Genomic DNA, 19,118 nt, shown 5'->3' on the forward strand with positions numbered 1-19,118 from the left:
ATATATATATATATATAATATAAAACTAATAAAAACAACAAAAAGTACCAGAATTACAAAAAATTTAAAAAAGAACACTGAAAATATCAAATTAAAAGCTGATTTAAAATATTAGTAAATACTATAATATGATATAAACAATACTTAAATAACACTGAACATTGTTACACTAATGTTGTTGCAGGTCAGTGGCATCACAACACTAGGAGAGAATATTGCCGACAACGGTGGCGTTCGTCAAGCATATAAGGTTTGTAGAATTAAATCCCTATAAACAACTAGAAGCACAGTGAGAAGTGCTTACATCTTAAAATTCTTGTTGTTGTGTGTGTGACATTAGGCGTATATGAAGTGGGTGGAGAGGGAGGGCGAGGAGCCACGTCTTCCCGGACTGGAAATGGATCACAAACAGCTCTTCTTTCTAAACTTTGCCCAGGTATGAATGACATCCACTTTAGGACGTCTGCATGTGCTCACCTTGATGCCCATGCAAGGTCAGTCTCACAAAGAGCGTATCAAATTAAACTGACACTGCTTAAAAGATACAGGTGCTGCTTAACCTCTAATATGTGCTTAAGGCATGAAATCAGTGATTGAATCATGCCATCCGATGGGATGAGTGCTGCTTTGAAGGACTTGGATTTGAAATGTCATTATTTGGATGGGCACATTTCAAAATATGTGTTAATATAAAGAATCTCAACAGAAAATCTGTTCTGCAAATGACATTCAAGCATAAAATGCAAGTTAGGTCAAACAATGTTTAAACTCCATGTTAAAATGTGTTCATTTGTTATTGGGTTATTTTTATTGAATATAAAAATGTCTCATGCTTTCTGTAGGTCTGGTGTGGTGCCTGTCGCCCTGAGTACGCCATTCAGTCCATCAAAACTGACCCACACAGCCCTCTGGAATACAGGCAAGATCTTTCTGCGAGATTTGTGAATTAAAGATGAAAATCTAAGTCATACTTAAGCATGGCAATGCATTAGATAACATGGTTAGCACAAGCTATTAAACACACTTGGAAAAAGCAAGCAAAAACAAACAAAACAAAAAAGTAGGATAAGCAAAAATGACTTGCCATTGAATTGGAATCTTAAAACTACTGTTTAAAAGTTTGGGGTCTGTAAGATTTATTTATTTTTTTAATGTTTTTAAAATAAGTCACTTATGCTCACCAAGGGTGCTTTTATTTGTTCAAAATACAGTAAAAACAGTAATATTGTAAAATATTATTCCAATTTAAAATAACAGTTTTCTATTTGAATATATTTGAATATATAATTTATTCCCATGATGCAAAGCTGAATTTTCAGCAGCATTACTCCAGTCTTCAGTGTCACATGATCCTTCAGAAATCATTCTGATATGCTGATTTGCTGCTCAAGAAACATTTCTGATTATTATCAGTATTGAAAACTGTTGTGCTGCTTCATATATTTTGCTGCTTAACAGTTTTCTCTAGATTCTTTTCTGAATATAAGGTACAAAAGAACAGCATTTATTTAAATACAAATATTTTGTAACATTTTAATTGTCTGTACTGTCACTTTTGATCAGTTGAATGCGTCCTTGCTGAATACAAGTATTAAAGGGGTCATATGATGCGATTTCAAGTTTTCCTTTCTCTTTGGAGTGTTACAAGCTGATTGTGCATAGATAAGATCCCTGAAGTTGCAAAGACTAAAGTCTCAAATCCAAAGAGATATTCTTTATCAAAGTTAAGACTCTGCCACGCCCCCCTAAAACGGCTCATTCTAACACGCCCCCACATATCTACCCCACTATGTGGAAATATTTGCATAATCCCGCCGCAAATGTGCACGCAAAGAAAGAAGGCATGGTGTCAGTAATCTTAACTTTGATAAAGAATATCTCTTTGGTTTTGAGACTTTAGTCTTCGCAACTTCAGGGATCTTATCTATGCACAATCAGCTTGTAACACTCCAAAGAGAAAGGAAAACTTGAAATCGCATCATATGACCCCTTTAAGCAATTTTTTATAGATATGTGAATAATATGTAATGCATATATTTTATTACAATATTTTTAAGCAAAACAGCTTTTTCAAAGTCAGTGAGCAAAAATTCTGATTTTTTTTTTGAAGAGAATACATCCTGCAGCACGTTCTTTTATTTAATAAGACATTCAGACATTTTTTAGTGTCTAAATAGTTTTTAGGTCCGCTGTAGGTGTTTTATAATTGATTGAGTGCCATGTTATTTTGTTTTTAACAGGGTTCTAGGGTCCCTCCAGAACTTTGAGGCATTTTCTGAAGCATTTCATTGTGCTCGAGGAACTCCCATGAATCCCGAAGAGAAATGTCGAGTGTGGTAACCTGCCGGTGAAGTTATGGGAGTCTGTGTATATTATACGAACCAGGCATCGGTTAGGAGAGCTTGGATCATATTATGTTGTGCTGTGGCAGCTGCCTGTCTGTTAGTCTGATATGACAGACACGACAAAGGTGTTAGACACCTACATGTGTGACTGCATAGATGTCTACTGTGAACTTTCAAATGCGCACATATAACCAACGAGTGCAGGCGTCGTGAACGTGCACAGTGAGGGTGTTGCTTTTCTGAAAAAGAGGCATGCTTTTTCATTATCTATAGGTCCTGTTTGAATATTTGCAGGTTTCATTATTAATTTTGTCGTTGAAAAACATGTGTAAACACAATAGTTCATTGTAACGGGAGGGCTTATTGACATCAGAATTTTCCAGATTATGTAAATGGATAAATCCCTCGGTTGGCTTTCCATTCTGTCGGCTCTCCAAGAATATATCCGTTTTGCTTAAGCGACCCCAAAAGCAGCTAACAACTGGAGGCTTGGAAGCCGATAGAGATTGTGGTTTGAATAGAAACCAGTCAAGGCATCATGTTTCGTTTCATAATAAGCAGCCTTAAAATATTTTGATTATGCTATAAGAAATTATTCTTTTCTTTTCTAAAGCATGCAGCGGAAAGAGGCAAAAGCTGGAGTCCTATTGAGCGCTGTTTTCCCCAAAAAATCCTAATGTATATGTGCGAGCTACAGTACGTTTCACTGGAGAATCTGTCATTCTTTAAAATCGAGGGCTTAGCGTTACGTAAAAGGGCCCGTGTTGACAATTACATGACAACCTTAAGACTGTTAAAACCATATCGCTTCAGGCTTTGTTTTTGTCCATAAATAGCCCCGATTCATGGCTGCCTTGCAATTACGTGACAGACTTCTGTTAAAGCCAGCAGATAATGGCAGGAAGCCGCTGCAATACGGGAATGAATTAGATGCAACGGGTCACTCAGACTGTTTGTTTGTTTCATACAAGCTGTTCGTTCTGCCAGGGAGCATTTCTGTTCATTGCAAATGTTAACACAATGTTAACACTGCATGTTTAGGGGCAAGAATCGGATCTAGAGAGACATGTATTAAAACTGAGGGATCTTTAACTATTCAATCCTCCTGGTTTGGTTTTTATTCGGGATTCTTAAAAACATAGTTGAAGCATTAAGATATAGAAACATCATTTTTATTTGTTTTTTTATCAGATCAAGATCCTTTTCTGAAGCAACACATTTTGTAATCAATATTTGTTCACAAATTAGTTTTAATACTCTACAACCATTTTTTTGTTTGCTTATGGTCATTGGTGTAAATGTTCACGTTAGGGTTGGGCGATGTCTACAAAATTGGCATCGGACGATGTCTACAGTGAAACATCGCGATGGACGATGACATTGGCGTGGGGAGCTAGGGGGTGTGCCCGAAGCGTGAATCCTTATAAGGCATGGAAAACAAATAACGATTCCTAACACCGTGTCAACAGCGGACGCGAGCGGCGCGGCAAAATACTATAGATCCACTGATCTATAATAGAGATTCATTACATATAGATCAGTGTATAGAACTCATTATAATCAGTGATGCTGTCTACACTGAATGCGGCGCAGCGCGACGCGACAAATCCCGACAGTAAACTGCTGCCGCGTTCTATTTATGACGTGCTGACACAAATTTCAAATGATTTTCAATGGTCGCTTTGTCGCGTCCAGTGTAGACAGACTTTAGCTGATGCGGCGCGGTGCGACACGACAACTGCCGCTTCCGGTGTAGACACGGTGTAACGGTTGCCTGTTACATTACAGTACATAAAATTTCACTTACCACATAAACAGAGTAAGGAGAGATGACTGAGGACGATGGCGAATGATTTGCAGATCCTCAGCACCCCTGACAAACATATAATCTTGTAAAAGTGGTAAGTACTGCCGCTCCGTAGTATAAACAGACTAGGTGCGATCACGAATCTCGAAAGTGAAAGTGAAACTAAAAAGCGATCATGCATTCAAAAGCAGTTTCAATGCCAGGTATAATAGCGGCTCCCTGATGCCCGAAACATATATGTAGTATAATTACCCAATGATATAACTGCGAGGGAACATATTGAAATATATATTTTCCTCTCATCTCGTATTTCCCTTTAGGGGTTCCGTATACACGTCATTTTCTTTCCGAACACGGTATTGGGATGCGGCGGATTGCGGGGGGATGGGGGGGGATCACGATGCCGGCTCAACATCGTGATGTCTATCAGCCATCGGCGATGGACGATGGCATCGTCTATCGGCCCAACCCTAGTTCACGTCACATAACTCTGCTGGAAAAACAGGTTAAAGTGTTTTACAAAGTTAAAGTGATTCATTTGGTGTTTTGAACATGGTAGCTGGTTTGTTACTGGTCTACCAAATCTAACCAGCTAGGAAAAGACCAGGTCAAAGTCCAGCTGATGAACCATCTAGACTAGCTTGATCTACACCATTTTTTTTGCTTATATGATCACTGGTGTAAATGTTCACTTAAACCTGGTGGAAAAAAACAGGTCATACCACGTTAAAGTGGTTAAGTTGGTTTTTAGAACATGGTAGCTGTTCTTCACTGGTCTACTAACTATAACCAGCCTGGCCAAGATGGTCTACCAGGTCAAAGTCCTGCTGATAAACCATCTAGACTAGTTTTAACCAACTATAAAATCACATTTAAAAAATCTTGATTTTTCAGCAGGGAATGTGTCATTTTGTTCATAAATGTGGCATGTAACACCAAAAAGTTTACTGTAAAATTTTTAGAACATGGCTTGTTGCTGGTCTACCAACACTAACCAGCCTGGCCAAAATGGTCTACCAGGCCAATGCCCAGCTGATGAACCATCTATACTAACTATAAAAGCACATAAACCATGATTTTCCAGCAGGGAATATGTAACCAAAAGGATTCCTTATGCAAAGGTCTCGCTCAAGGATCTTTCGGCCAGTGGGTTTGTGATTTTAGGTAAAGTCATATCTCGTAATTTCATAAATTGATCTGAGATGTGAGCTAATGGGGCGGCAGGGGTTCATGTGTTAGCTGGAGCGTAGCGGACAAAGCGACACTTTAGGGGAGGCGGCCCTCATTAGAGATCCGGTCAAGACCGGTGACTGTTATTTTCCATCTTGATTAAGCAGTAATGACAGCAGAACTAAAGAGCTGTACAGGACAGAAGAAAAATGATAGAATGAGATGATGGAAAAGATCAAATGGATGTCAGGAGAAGAAATGCTTTGTCAAGTTTTCTGAAAGCTTATAGTGGAGTCAATATTGGCTTGCCCTGTGTTATTGATTATGACTGTTATCTCTCACGACAGAGACTTTGATCATTTGAATGTTCATATCTACCTTTGAAGCTTCATTGCTAGCCAATCTAAACCTCGACACCACTGTAATGGCACATACTGTTTGATGCACGCGAGGCGAGCGATATATTGAATGCAAGCAACTTAGGAACAAATTAAATATTAAAACCTTGGTGGCGGAAAGGGTTTTATAGTGATGAAATGCCAAATAAAACATAATCCCTCAATTATTAGTGCATGCATTTTCCAATGCAACACCCTGGCAGACAAGAAATGCAGCTCTGCCTCTTCATTAAAAATCGAAATTGGAAAGATTTGAACTTTTATAAGGGCAGATACTGGCGTGGACAGAATCCAGTGTGATTCAGAAACAATACGACAGCCAATAATGCACATATATTATGCTCTAGAGCTAAAGTACAAAGAGAAATGTGCAGTATTGTAATGTTTCATTAATGTACAGTATTTAACATCGTTTCGGTTGATTTACTTGCCAGTGACGTCAATGCTATCAAGGTGCATTATGGCAAAATATGTTACATATGAATACGCAACACTATCAACTTCATAATAGCACGCATACATCAACCAGACGCCTATTTGTGCATCTGGCCTTGAGGCATTTGTTATATTGAGAACCAATAAGATGAGGTGTGATGTGAACTACCTGTTCTTTATACTGCATTAAAGAACAACATATTTGTGCCAAGGATTGCATTTTAAAATAGCTATTTTGTATCCTGTGAAATTAAAATATATCAAATCACCCTCTGTGATTGTTTATATGACTGCCTTGACGAAATCTGACCTGAAGGAAAAATAAGTACCTATCAAATACTTCGGCAAGTGTGAATTGTAAAATAGCATTTGTGTGCATTTTCAGTGTCTTCAGCGTGTAGTTGGTTTTGAAGGTGTTTCATTAGAAATAAGCTGATAATTATTATTACATTAATTAGAATTAATGATGAAATCAGGAATTATGTACTTTCTTCAGTGCATTATGGAACAATGCCAAGAACTCGTCAGACACAAGAATGATTCACAATTCAGTTTTACAGATTCTGTTGTTATTTTTTACATTTTATTTTTCAGTCCAAAGATGTATCTCATGAAAACATGTCCAGGTTACGTTTCGCCAGAAAATCAAAAGAAGAAAAGTACAGGTAGGTGGCATATATATGTATGTATGTATGTATGTATGTGTGTGTGTATGTATGTATGTACACACACATTTTTTTTTTTTAATGGTTGAAATATGACCTGGACATGTTCTTTGCAGGTTTTGTGAGATTCTCCCTCATATTACAATATGCCACATGACCACAGATGCTGCTATATGAATATGTCTGGGGCTGGTCTTATTCTGTACATAGACATGTTGACTGTTGAAAGGTCTCAGTTAATATTTACTGACAGAAATTCTCATGATATTATATGGGGTCCATGTTTGATTGAGACCATATACGTTTTAATGACTTTCCAGTGAATGCCTTGTAATTATATTGTTCTGCCAATACTGATTGTTCAAGCAAAAATATATGGCTTCAAAATGTTATTTAGCTACCTTAAACATTGAAATATTGTTATGATATATGAGAAAATATGTAAGCTTCAAAAATAAACTTATATAAAGCAACAAATATATTCTGCATCCGTTGTTTTTTTAAACATTCATACATTAAAAACACATATACTTTGGTGAGAGTTTTAATATATACGTCATTCACATTCTTCAATTAACAAGTCACATTTGGTTAGACGTGTTTGGAAAATCATAATAAATGTAAGTTTATAAAAGAATATCTTTTAGCTTTAATGCAAAGCTTAAAATACAAACTATTTTTCAATGGTTGATCAACTAATTTAAATGCATTTGTCAAAGATATTGAGGATCAAAGCAGCATTAGTAATCAACAATGCATATAAAATGCTTATAAATGTTCTTGCATTATATTTTAAAATATAAACCAAAGTATCATGTAATATAAAGATGATTCGAGTCAGTTTAGTGGGGAAAATAACACTGGATAACCAGAAATCACAGTCCATTCATCCGTGAAGAACTATGCATCCTCTATCGTGTGCAAACATCTTCATTGCACTGTAAAAAACAGAAAATGGTAAAATCATTAAATTGGTTGATGGTGTGAAAATTAATTATTAAGACTTGAGTATTATATAATATGGGATCTCATTGACTTTTATTGTATGGACAAAGGAAAACAACACTGACACATTTAAAAAAAAAAAAAGATTTGTGTTTGACGGAAGAAAAAGGCACAGGTTTGGGATGACACGAGAATTGACATTTTGTTGGGTGAACTTTCCCTTTTATTAAGGAAAGTCAATTTTTCAAGCTAAAATCAAAGTAGACTCACAGGTCAGTCTGTCAATGCATTTACGGCCGTGTGAAAGTCACTAGCGCATCCCACACTCCAGAGGAAATGACATCGGTGGCTCAAAGACGACGCCGATGGTCTTTTATGGGTAAACAAGACCTGCGACACGTCCTGTTATTGAACTTCAAAGCAACATCTATTCTAAAAGAGCAGCTGTGGTGCTTTTTTTTTTTTTTTGCTTCGTTATATTCATAGAATATTTCACAGTCACCATATCCATCTTATGCATTTCTGACAAACTGTTTAATTCTGAGATTCATCTAATGGCGGAATACAAAAAACTGGATTGTGAAGAATCAAATGTGCGCAGAAAATCAAGTGACCTTTATTTATATAGCGCTTTATACAATACAAATTGTTTGAAAGCAGCTTCACAGTAATAAACAGAATCAATCAAGCAGTTCATCAATTATGAGACAAATTCTGCTGTAAAGCAGCTCTAAAAAGACAATATTAAAAAAAAAGTGACGTGACATGTGGCCAAGTATACTAACCCATACTAGGAATTAGTGCTCTGCATTTAACCCATCCTAAGTGCACACACACAGCAGTGAACACACACACACACCGTGAACACACACCCGGAGCAGTGGGCAGCCATTTATGCTGCGGCGCCCGGGGAGCAGTTGGGGGTTCGGTGCCTTGCTCAAGGGCGCCTCAGTCGTGATATTGAAGGTGGAAGAGAGCGCTGTACATTCACTCCCCCCAATAGCGTCATTGTTCAGCTCAATTTAGTTCAGTGTTTGTTCAGTTCAGTTCAATAACAGTAATAATAGTGTAAAAGTTTGTCAATTATAAAACATGCTTAATTAAGCTATAAGCAGCTCTACAGGAGACAACAGTGTCGTTATTCAGCTCAAGACAGTTTTACTTCATGCTGAAATCAAAAGTCTGGCTACACAAGGCTACATTTTCAGAAGAAAGAAAAAAGATACAAAGCTGTCATTGGGGTGGCACCTTAAGGTACAAAAGCTAAAAGGTACATCTTTGTACCTTGTTTACCCCTAAATGGTACTTATTAGTACCTAAAATGTTCATGCTGGGTAGTAACTGATTACATGTAATCTGGATTACACAATCATATTCCAAAAATTAAGTACCTGTAATTAGATTATTTTGTGTTTTAAAATGCTCATAATCATATTACAGTTACTTTATGGATTACATGGTTACATATTATTCACACAATGGCAGTAATCAGAAAGTAGTCAGATATGTGCAATCCAGATTACGAACTACAATTTTCGTCATGTAATTTGTAATAACAATTTGTCTACCCTTTTGAAAGGGTAGCGCCACAGTTGAGAGTTTTGTACCTTTTTTTTCTTAGAGTGTCTGAAGTCTACTCAATCTCCTATCACATTTCCCTTAAGACTGTCTCTTGTCATTCAGTGACGACACTGGGTTTGGGCTCTTGACTGTGTCTGTTGGGCCCTTTCCTTCCTGAGGTGGTGCAAAAAAAAACATTGGGGCCGATCTGCTCGGAGATATGCTGCTGAATGACACCATGTTTATTCTCTGGATGGACTAAATGTCTTTTGGTAGTTTTAGGGGTGTGGTACTACTCAATGGACCCATCCTAAAACCAGACTTTTGACTTCGGCATGAAGTAAAACAAATGGGACCACAATAATAGACACAGAAAAAAAACATGCTAAAAATATGGCATACGACACAATTTGGAAATCTCTTGCTTGACTTTTGTAATCAGAATTGTTATACAAACCTGATAGTATCTAGTATGCTAAAAAAAAAAAACTTTTTAAAAATATTTTTCAACAATTAGAAGCTACAAATCTGTTGCAATGACAGGGTTATTATTGTTAATTAAAACTAAAACCACTAAAACTGTTTTTGTTACTTGAAATAAAATAAATGTTAACTAAAATAGAATTTTAAAAATATAAAAAAGTAAACATTTTATTTCAGTTAGTTGCCACTGCAACATTTCTCATTTTCTTTAAAGTACTAAATAAAAAAAATAAAAAAATAATAATAAATAGTATATAAATATAAACAATTAAAAAAAACGAATAAAACAACAAAATCGCTAAACCTTTAGCTTATATTTTCAGTTTTCACTTTAATTTTAAAATGATAAAAACTATACAGTATATCAATGATCCTAAATAGCACTGGTATATATATTTTAACATGCTTTTGTTTTACTGTTTACCAAGACATTTATTTTACAAATTACAAGAAGAACCACTAACCATTCTATGAAGAAATGCCACATTCTTTAGTCATTTCGGCATTAAATGTTTTGTCTGAGGGTCCACAAATATGTTTCAGAACATTTTTCTGAAACAAGTATCTTTTTTGGTTCATATTCCATTACGCTACTAAACCACATCTCATCAAAACCAAATCCCTACTGGTCATTTTTTTATAGACCTCTGTCATTCAAAAGAAAAACAATGTGGTGTAATCTCTGAATTGTTGCAAGATGGTGATTAACAAACCACACTATTGGAGCCCTGTGCATGCAAGCCGGAAAACTAGAGGAATACATCATTTGTCATGTAATGCAAAGACATTTAGACTATTTCATGTGTCCAAATACTTCTTGGAGTGACTGTACTTGTAAATAAAGGTAATGTAAGGAAAATCTCAGTTGGAACATGCAACAAAATGTGTCATTATTTTCTCACGCATGTCTTTCTTACATGCAATCAACATAATAAAAGTAAATGAGGACTGGGACAGTTAAGCTCGCATAATGATAACAAAGCACCATAAAAGTAGTCAATTTGACTTGTGCACTATAAAGTCTGCTTTGTGCACAGACTTGACCATCTACACATACAATGGCTACTAAGCTTTTATAAGGGCTGAAACAGTTAAACCCGAAGATTTCTACTCTTAACCCTATAAAGCTGCAGGTCTTGTTTACTCATAAATACACACATTTCTAAGGCCTCTAAATGATCAAACTGCTATAAAAAAAACTGTTGTCCAAAATCTACTACATGCTTTCTGTCGTTTGATTGGTAGTTTATACTTTTTAGCAAAAAAAGGCCTTTTAATATAATTGTAAAAACATTCACCTTGTGGTAAACATCTTTTTGATGTGAAATCTTTACTGATTTTTATGAAGTAAATGTAAGAATAACTTTTATACTATTAGTATTATTATAATTTTTTTGAAAAATCATGTTAGTCATGAGTATCATATAGACATATATGAGTAAACATATAGATCATAAACATATAGATCATAAAACTAAGCATTTAAATGTCATATTATTGGGAGCTTCTGATATACTGATATAACTATCTCACTGTTTTACATTACAAGCTATCAGAATTTCACCTTACTTTTTGGCCATATAAATATCAGCAACTGAAATACATTTTTGTTTTTTTTAAATAGCGATGTATCAAAAAAAAAAAAGCACATTTTTGTCTTAGGTTTTTTTTTGTTAAATAAACTGTTCCTTTTTATAAAAACTTTTTTTCTGACTAATATTTTAAATATGACAGGCTTTACAGGGTTAATCCAACAATTACTCTATTTCTTCTCTTTCTCTGGAGATTCTCTGTAGAGGAAGTTTTTGTTTTCTAGATTGGACACACATGGAACCATAAGAACATGGTAATTTCGTCTACTTCTCATCTTGAGCTTGTCAAGGAAGAGAGAGGCCAAAAGTGTCATTTCCTCCAGGATATCACCGTAAACTCCTTACCTCAGACCACGCGTGACATTAAGAGCTGCACGTCTGTGTAAAAACCCCCTGTAATAACCAGCAGCAAAAATAGCAGCCTAGGGAAATGCATCAGTTGGTTTTAGTGGGTTTCGTTGTAATATGAGCCCTCTGTAATCTCACTCTTAGGTGCATCATGGGGACTCGGGCGGTTAAGATCATGTTAAACCAGGAGATCAGCCTCACAACAAGACTCTGTTCTATCCTACAATCACTTCACTTGTTCAAACATCCACTTACATAAGCTAAAGCATCTGTGCTCCAACATCAGACAGATTCATGCCTTTTTTTACAGAACAGCTAATTGTTAAGTTGCTCGCTGACATGAATTGGGTCACGCTGCGGCAGAAAACAGATTCTTCAGTATGTCTTGTGGAGGCCTGTGAGGGTTTAATTGTACTTTTCCTCATGTTCTGGTAAGATATTATTCCACGAAATTCAGCAAAATAAGGTAAGGTTGTCTCAGGTTTCCTAGTTTTACCATGGTTGTCTTTACACGTTCTTGTGTGCTTGCATGGATCAATGCAACCCAAAATCTTACACTCTATAAATTCTTTACTGCAGTAAAAACCACAGTGAAATTGTCCTTGTAAAGCAACCCTACACAATAAGAGTATTTACAATGGCCTCAAAACATGCGCTAATGTAATAGTGTGGTCATTTCTTGAGTCAATTAAAGTAAAAACATAAAAATGGAGAAAAGCATAGAAAAACCCCTTGCTCTTTGACCTTATAATATCAAGCATCAGCATGAGAAGAATACTGAAACACTTGTTCAATGAGTCATTTTAAACCCCAAAAAATCACTCAAATAGTTTTTAGAGATGGGCGGTATGAGAAATTGTGAATCTATTCACAATTTCATATCTTGCTAAGAAACTAAATTTTAAAATAGTTTATATCAAATACATGTGGTAACGCCTATTCTCATATAATCCAGTGAATTAAATACTTTACATAAGAAAGATACTTCATCTCATTTTATTTGGGACTTGATGGATTGAATGAATAATAAGTCTGTGCAAAAACAGTTTGACATTATGTAAAACCTGAGATGGAAATCTCAGAACAGCAACACTAATATTATAAAATAAAAGTTCAGGCTTTAAATTCTGTCTGTATTAGTTGCATTCAATGTTGTTGTAAAATAGCTGATGTATGCACAAAAGCTTAAATCTGTATCAATGCACCAAGAAAACTAAAAATCTCTACTTGATGCATATCAATTCCTAAAAGATATCATTATGTACTGCACTGCTGTTCCTGTTAGCATGAAATACCCATTGATAAACAGAACTATACTATAATATATATAGCATCTGAGGTTTAACCTTACAAATGCTTCCTGCTTTACCTGTGGCTTTTCACCAGCCTGGACGTTCGCCGAGATCCCGAGAGCTTTGGTGATGTCCTCCAGAGATATGTTGTCTGCAGGCGATTTCTGGACAAAATGCAGCAGAACCTTTTCTCCACCTGAACAGGGTGACACATTTTTGTATTGGGAATTTGGGTATTGTTTTCATAACAATTTAGCAAATTTTCCCTTTAATTTTCATTATTGTAAGGTAGAAAATATAATTACTGTACTGTAATTTAAATAGTAAAGTATTTATACATCATGGCACACCTGTTTAAACAGGAATTTAATTTAAGCAGATTTTAATTAGAAAAACATAATTGTGTCCAGACATAAATATTCTCATTACTCTCTTGCAGTAATGAGAATTTAATGATAAAAATCATCAAGAAATTAATGAGAATTGTAAACAAACCCAAAAAGCATCTGGTTGCATTCAAGTGATAAGAACTGGGGGAGAACATGTTTAATTTTCTTTGCACAAAAAGTTAATGATCCTAAAATAGGCTTTATTATCTTTATCCAAAACATGATTTCCCAATTAATAAACACGACTTAAAGGGATAGTTCACCCAAAAATGAAAATTCTGTCATTATTTACTCACCCTCATGTCGTTCCAAACCCGTAAGACCTCCGTTCATCTTCGGAACACAGATTAAGATATTTTTGAAGGAATCTGAGAGCTCTCTCTGAAGGAGATCGGTAAAATAATCCGTGACATCAGGGGTTCAATCGTAATTTTACAAAGCTACGAGAATACTTTTTGAGCGCAAAAGAAAAAAAAAAAAAAAGACTATTCAATAATTCGTTTCCTCCGCATCACCCTACTGACCATTTTGGAGAGTATCCACTGAACGTAAATTGCGTATGCTGTTTTGTGTCAGCTGTGCCACGCGGATACGTTGTTTTTGTTCAAATCAAAACGTAAACGAAATAAACTGCGTATCCGCGTGGCACAGCTGACACAAAACAGCATACGCAATTTACGTTCAGTGGATACTCTCCAAAATAGTCAGTAGGGTGATGCAGAGGAAACGAATTATTGAATAAAGTCTTTTTTTTTTTTTTTCTTTTGCGCTCAAAAAGTATTCTCGTAGCTTCGTAAAATTACGATTGAACCCCTGATGTCACATGGATTCTTCAAAAATATCTTAATTAGTGTTCCGAAGATGAACGGAGGTCTTACGGATTTGGAACGACATGAGGGTGAGTAAATAATGACAGAATTTTCATTTATGGGTGAACTATCCCTTTAAGAAATTAAACTCTTGGCTGAAGTACTTGTTGTACTGCTAAATTAGTGCTCTTGAAGGAATACTTCACCCAAAAATGAAAATTTGCTGAAAATGTACTCACCCTCAGGCCATCCAAGATGTAGATGAGTTTGTTTCTTCATCCGAACAGATTTGGAGAAATGTAGCATTATGTCACTTGCTCACCAATGGATCCACTGCAGTAAATGGGTGCCGTCAGAATGAGAGTCCAAACAGCTGATAAAAACATCACAATAATCTACAAGTAATCCACACCACTCCAGTCCATCAATTAACATTTTGTTTGTAAGAAACAAATCCAACATTAAAGTGTTTTAACTTTTTAAACCATTGCTTCTGGCCAAAACATGAGTCTATTATCCATAATTACCCTTCCTACTGAAATATTTTTTTATAACTGTTTTCACTTGTAAAATGATGCTTAATGATGGATTTTTTTTATTACAAATGATGGAATTTTTTTTTATTACAAACAAAGCTTTTGGCTTCACAAGATGTTAACTGATGGACTGGAGTGGTGTGGATTATTGTGATGTTTTTAATCAGCTGTTTGGACTCTCATTCTGACGGCACCCATTCACTGCAGAGCACCCATTGGTGAGAAAGTGATGAAATGCTACATTTCTCCAAATCTGTACTGATGAAGAAACAAACTCATCTACATCTTGAATGGCCTGAGGGTACTGTTTACACTAAGACACAGAAACGGTACAGAAACGAATCAAAACCTTATACATCAAGGCATTACTCCAAAATGTTAATCTCTGCTACAGGCAGATTACTTTGTATTATTTCTCACTGTTGAGCATAGAGCAGATTTGCATGTGCTAGATTTTATATATGTGAGGTCATGCTGCCCTCTAGTGACAATAATTCAGACTGCTTACTGTAGACAAGGTTCAGATCTCTTCTTTAACACTTTTATCAGTTCACAGAGAAACTAAAAAGATAATCATTATAATAGCATGCCTATCTAACAACAAGACTGAACCCACACATTTCATTGAGTGTGTATGCAGAATAATGAAAATGCATGAAAGTATGACAGAAATTTATTAAAATGTCATTTTACCTTTGGCGACGATGAGCATGCCTCCACTCTGCAGAAGATCTCCATTAAAGTTCCCATGAATTCCTTCTGCGCTTGCCTTCAAGAAAGGGTGTAACAAATAGGAAACAGAAGATTTTAAGATTTTAAAAGATTTAAGATTGCATGCACATCTTAAAATAACCTATTGTTTAACGCCTCAAATGAGGCTATTATTAAAAACTGTTTACAAACAAGATATCTAATTAAAGCAATTTAATCCTTAAGTATCACTATACCTGAATTATAAATTTACAATCAAAAGTTTTTTTATTAATGGCAACGTGTAATGTGTTAGAAATACCTTTGAGGCAATTTCTCGTACTTTCTTCCCCATAGCAGCTGGAATCACATTCACCGCATTGTACCTAAGTTTGGAAACCAGAAAGATTTTTGTTCATTTTGACATGCTTGCGTCACAGTCCATCACACACATTCAAAAAATATTCATGAAAACATATATTACAAGTTTCCTCATACCTTTTAAAACCTAAATCTTTGTAACACTGTTTTTTCTCATCAATGTAGATGTCTGAAACAAAGACAAAGTAAAAAATTCACAGGGTCAGGAAGATGGTAATGACAACTTTTATCAGTGGCAAACCCAAGGTAAACACAGGCATGGTAACCATAGTAACAGGTCATAAAATTACAGTAAAAAACAGGAATTCAATCACCAATAAACTCAACACTAAACCCACATAATGTGCTTAACCTGAGGTTATCACTTATTTCAGAAGAAAGAATGCAAAGCATTGTATTTACTAATCTGGTATCTCCTGCTTTGGAGATGCATTAACAAAACCTGAATTCAGCACGATTCGAAAAGTTGAGCATCATTTGCTTCAATAGTAGCAAGAAAGTCTGCACAAAGTCACATGATCAATGTTACTCAGTTACATGCATTTAGAAATTTCTCGCAATCTGAAATATTTCACCTTACATTTCATAATATTATGCGATTCATTATTTTACTGTTTTTTATTTACAGGTTTAAATGTTTATATCTCTTAAAAACAATGTCTTATAAAATATTTTAAACAATTAAATGTGTATTTTCATACTTTCCTTTTATTGACAGGTATATTTGTTTCTATCTTTTAAAAAATATATTTTAAAAAAATCTAAAACAATTTTTTTGTAGAGTTTCATTTTATTCACAAGCTTAAATGTTTATATCTCTTAAAAACGGTTTATAAAATATATATATAAAAAATAAATGTGCATTTTCATAGTTTCCTTTTATTCAAAGGTTTAAATGTTTCTATCTTTTAAAAAATATATTTAAAAAAAATCTAAAACAAAAAAAAAACAAATTGTGCATTTTTAGAATTGTATTCACGTTTAAATGTTTCTATCTTTAAAAAAAAATAGATATTTAAAAAAAAAATAAATAAAAAATTTAATAAAAAAATTAAAAATCGACACATTTCAAAAGTTTGGCTGCTATACTAAAAACAGTGGATTTTTAGAAATATTTATGCATCTCTTCTGGTTCAAAATGGAATTGAATTCATTTTGAGGGTTTAATGAACTTACTAGATTTTTCACTATAGTCTATTGTCACTATAGTCTATATTTCAGCAACATTAGTGCAAAACTAAGAAATTAGGAACAATACTAAAATATATACCAAACGATTTGACAAATCCTCACCGCCCTTGAAGAATCCCACATCCATGAACTCTTTCACTCCCGTCTCTTCAGGTCCGATGCCGATCAGAGCGACACCGTTTGCTTTCAGGTCCTTCTCCAGTTTACTGACCTCCGCTGACATCCACCGACACACCTGACAACCAAACCTCCGCAAGAAGAAGAGAACAACCGTCTGCTCCTGCCACAGAGAACCAATCTCCACCATCTAAGAAACAAAACATGAGACAAACAGAACAAATGTCGACAAGATATATTCAAAGTGAATGGGCTTCCATGTTTCTTTCATTATTTACATCTCATGGATGAAACTTTATTTACTTTATTTTGGGAAGTTGATATTATACATGAAGCTTCATTTAAAAGGTCATTTAGAGGTAATTTAAAACTCATTTTCTAATTATTTTAAAACTGTTATACATAATTGGTAGTCTCATAATTAAGAGACAACATATTTGTCACTTTCATATGCAACACAAAGAAAACTTGTGAGTTGTGAGTCTGAAAAAAAATGTATGCCCATGGACATTATTTGTTCATGGTTATATGATTTTACCTTATGTGAAATATACCTTCCAAAAATAAATAAATATATATATATATATCAAATATCACTTAGAAGGCAAATCTATTACATACATAATGTTTAATATTATTACATTTCAATATATTTAATATTAATTTAATAATATTCAATGAGTTTAATATTTTACAATTTATTTTTAAAATATTTTTTATAACACTACAGTACAGGTACCTAAAATACACCCAATTAGAACAAGAAACCCCTAAAAGAAACCCACTTCTGCTTAGGTTTGAAGTGTTGTTTACATTATAAAGACTTGTAATGTGTTTTCATTGCATTTGACACCTGCAAGCAGCGAAAGGGTTCACATTCACACCTGGAGTGTCAATGTGTTTATATCACATCAAGACTGAGAGCACACTGATCCCGGGGGTCTTCACTTTACAAACATCAATTACATCTTAACAGGTGCAGTGTGAGAAGAGCTCATGCAATCAAGAGGAAAAACAGCATTACTTTTGTTTACAAAGTCATGCGAAACATCAGAACAGGAAGTGTTTTATTTTTCATGAAAATACCTTAAAATAGTCATTTAAATTACATGAATATAAGGTAATATGTCTTATTTTCAAGAACAAGGTTTCTTTTGTATTATTTAAGTTTAGGAATTGATTCATTCATTGACAGTTTGCATATGAACATGTCACTGCACTCGTCTCGTACTTAAGAGAAACATTTCATGTGAATTATTACCTCTCCAGACGTGGTGTTTTTCAGTTGGTTGGCTCCTAGGCTGGTCAGATTCACGGATGACATTTTCTTAGTGTTTATTTTTTGCCTTTAGGTGTGAAACTCGTCCTTGTTTCCTTCAGCGGTTTTTGCACTTTACACAAGAACACAAACGCGCCGTTGTTATATACACACGCCCACTTGTGTAAGACATGACGTGAGCGACAGACGTATCGACCAATCACAGCGTGAGGAATTCAAACCATGCGCTCGAGGGGCGGGGCATATTACATAAATACGACAATGGCAACTCTGTGTCATTATTTGTGCAACAATACATCTTATCTTAACTTAACACCCCGAATTTATTTTCCCCGTGCAAACTCAATATTAAATATTATTCTATGAATTACACGATTATATTTTTTGAGCCCAAGATTAGGTTTAACATATTCTATAAAATAACTGGGTGTGGTTTATCTGTACATCAAAGGTCAGTAATTTCAGTCTGTCTGTCTGCCATTTGAACGTTGTAATGATTTACATTCAATAATCAATACAGACCATGAGGAGAGAGAGAGAGAGAGAGAGAGAGAGAGAGAGAGAGAGAAAAGGTATTTTACTCAATCATTGTGTATAGTAAATCATTGACTTCAGAATGGTGTTGGTTTGCCAGTACTTTCCACATAAAATAAAAGTGATTAAAATGTAAATAAAAATAAAATAAA

The 19,118-nt window shown here is 34.9% G+C and overlaps 2 protein-coding genes across 2 annotated transcripts in view; one reads left to right on the top strand and one right to left on the bottom strand.

Moving 5' to 3' along the window:
• LOC107712974 (membrane metallo-endopeptidase-like 1) overlaps positions 1-3,694 on the top strand; it is a 23,299-nt gene extending 19,605 nt beyond the window's left edge. Inside the window, exons 20-23 of the mRNA XM_016518373.1 lie at positions 185-250; positions 341-436; positions 843-919; positions 2,241-3,694. Of these exons, the coding sequence (XP_016373859.1) occupies positions 185-250; positions 341-436; positions 843-919; positions 2,241-2,340 (339 nt within the window). The 3' untranslated portion in view covers positions 2,341-3,694. The remainder of the gene's footprint in view (positions 1-184; positions 251-340; positions 437-842; positions 920-2,240) is intronic.
• Positions 3,695-7,342: 3,648 nt separating this feature from the next.
• Positions 7,343-18,592, bottom strand: prxl2b (peroxiredoxin like 2B). The gene is made up of 7 exons (XM_016518374.1): positions 18,415-18,592; positions 17,139-17,343; positions 15,963-16,014; positions 15,787-15,850; positions 15,468-15,543; positions 13,118-13,236; positions 7,343-7,758 (listed from the first exon to the last, which is right to left on the bottom strand). Exons 1-7 carry the CDS (start codon positions 18,475-18,477, stop codon positions 7,732-7,734), a joined length of 606 nt encoding a protein of 201 aa, XP_016373860.1. The 5' UTR covers positions 18,478-18,592; the 3' UTR covers positions 7,343-7,731.
• Between the last annotated feature and the right edge of the window lie 526 nt (positions 18,593-19,118).

This window comes from Sinocyclocheilus rhinocerous, unplaced genomic scaffold, assembly GCF_001515625.1.
Source record: "Sinocyclocheilus rhinocerous isolate Xijiao unplaced genomic scaffold, SAMN03320098_v1.1 scaffold147, whole genome shotgun sequence".
Classification (NCBI taxonomy): Eukaryota; Metazoa; Chordata; class Actinopteri; order Cypriniformes; family Cyprinidae; genus Sinocyclocheilus; species Sinocyclocheilus rhinocerous.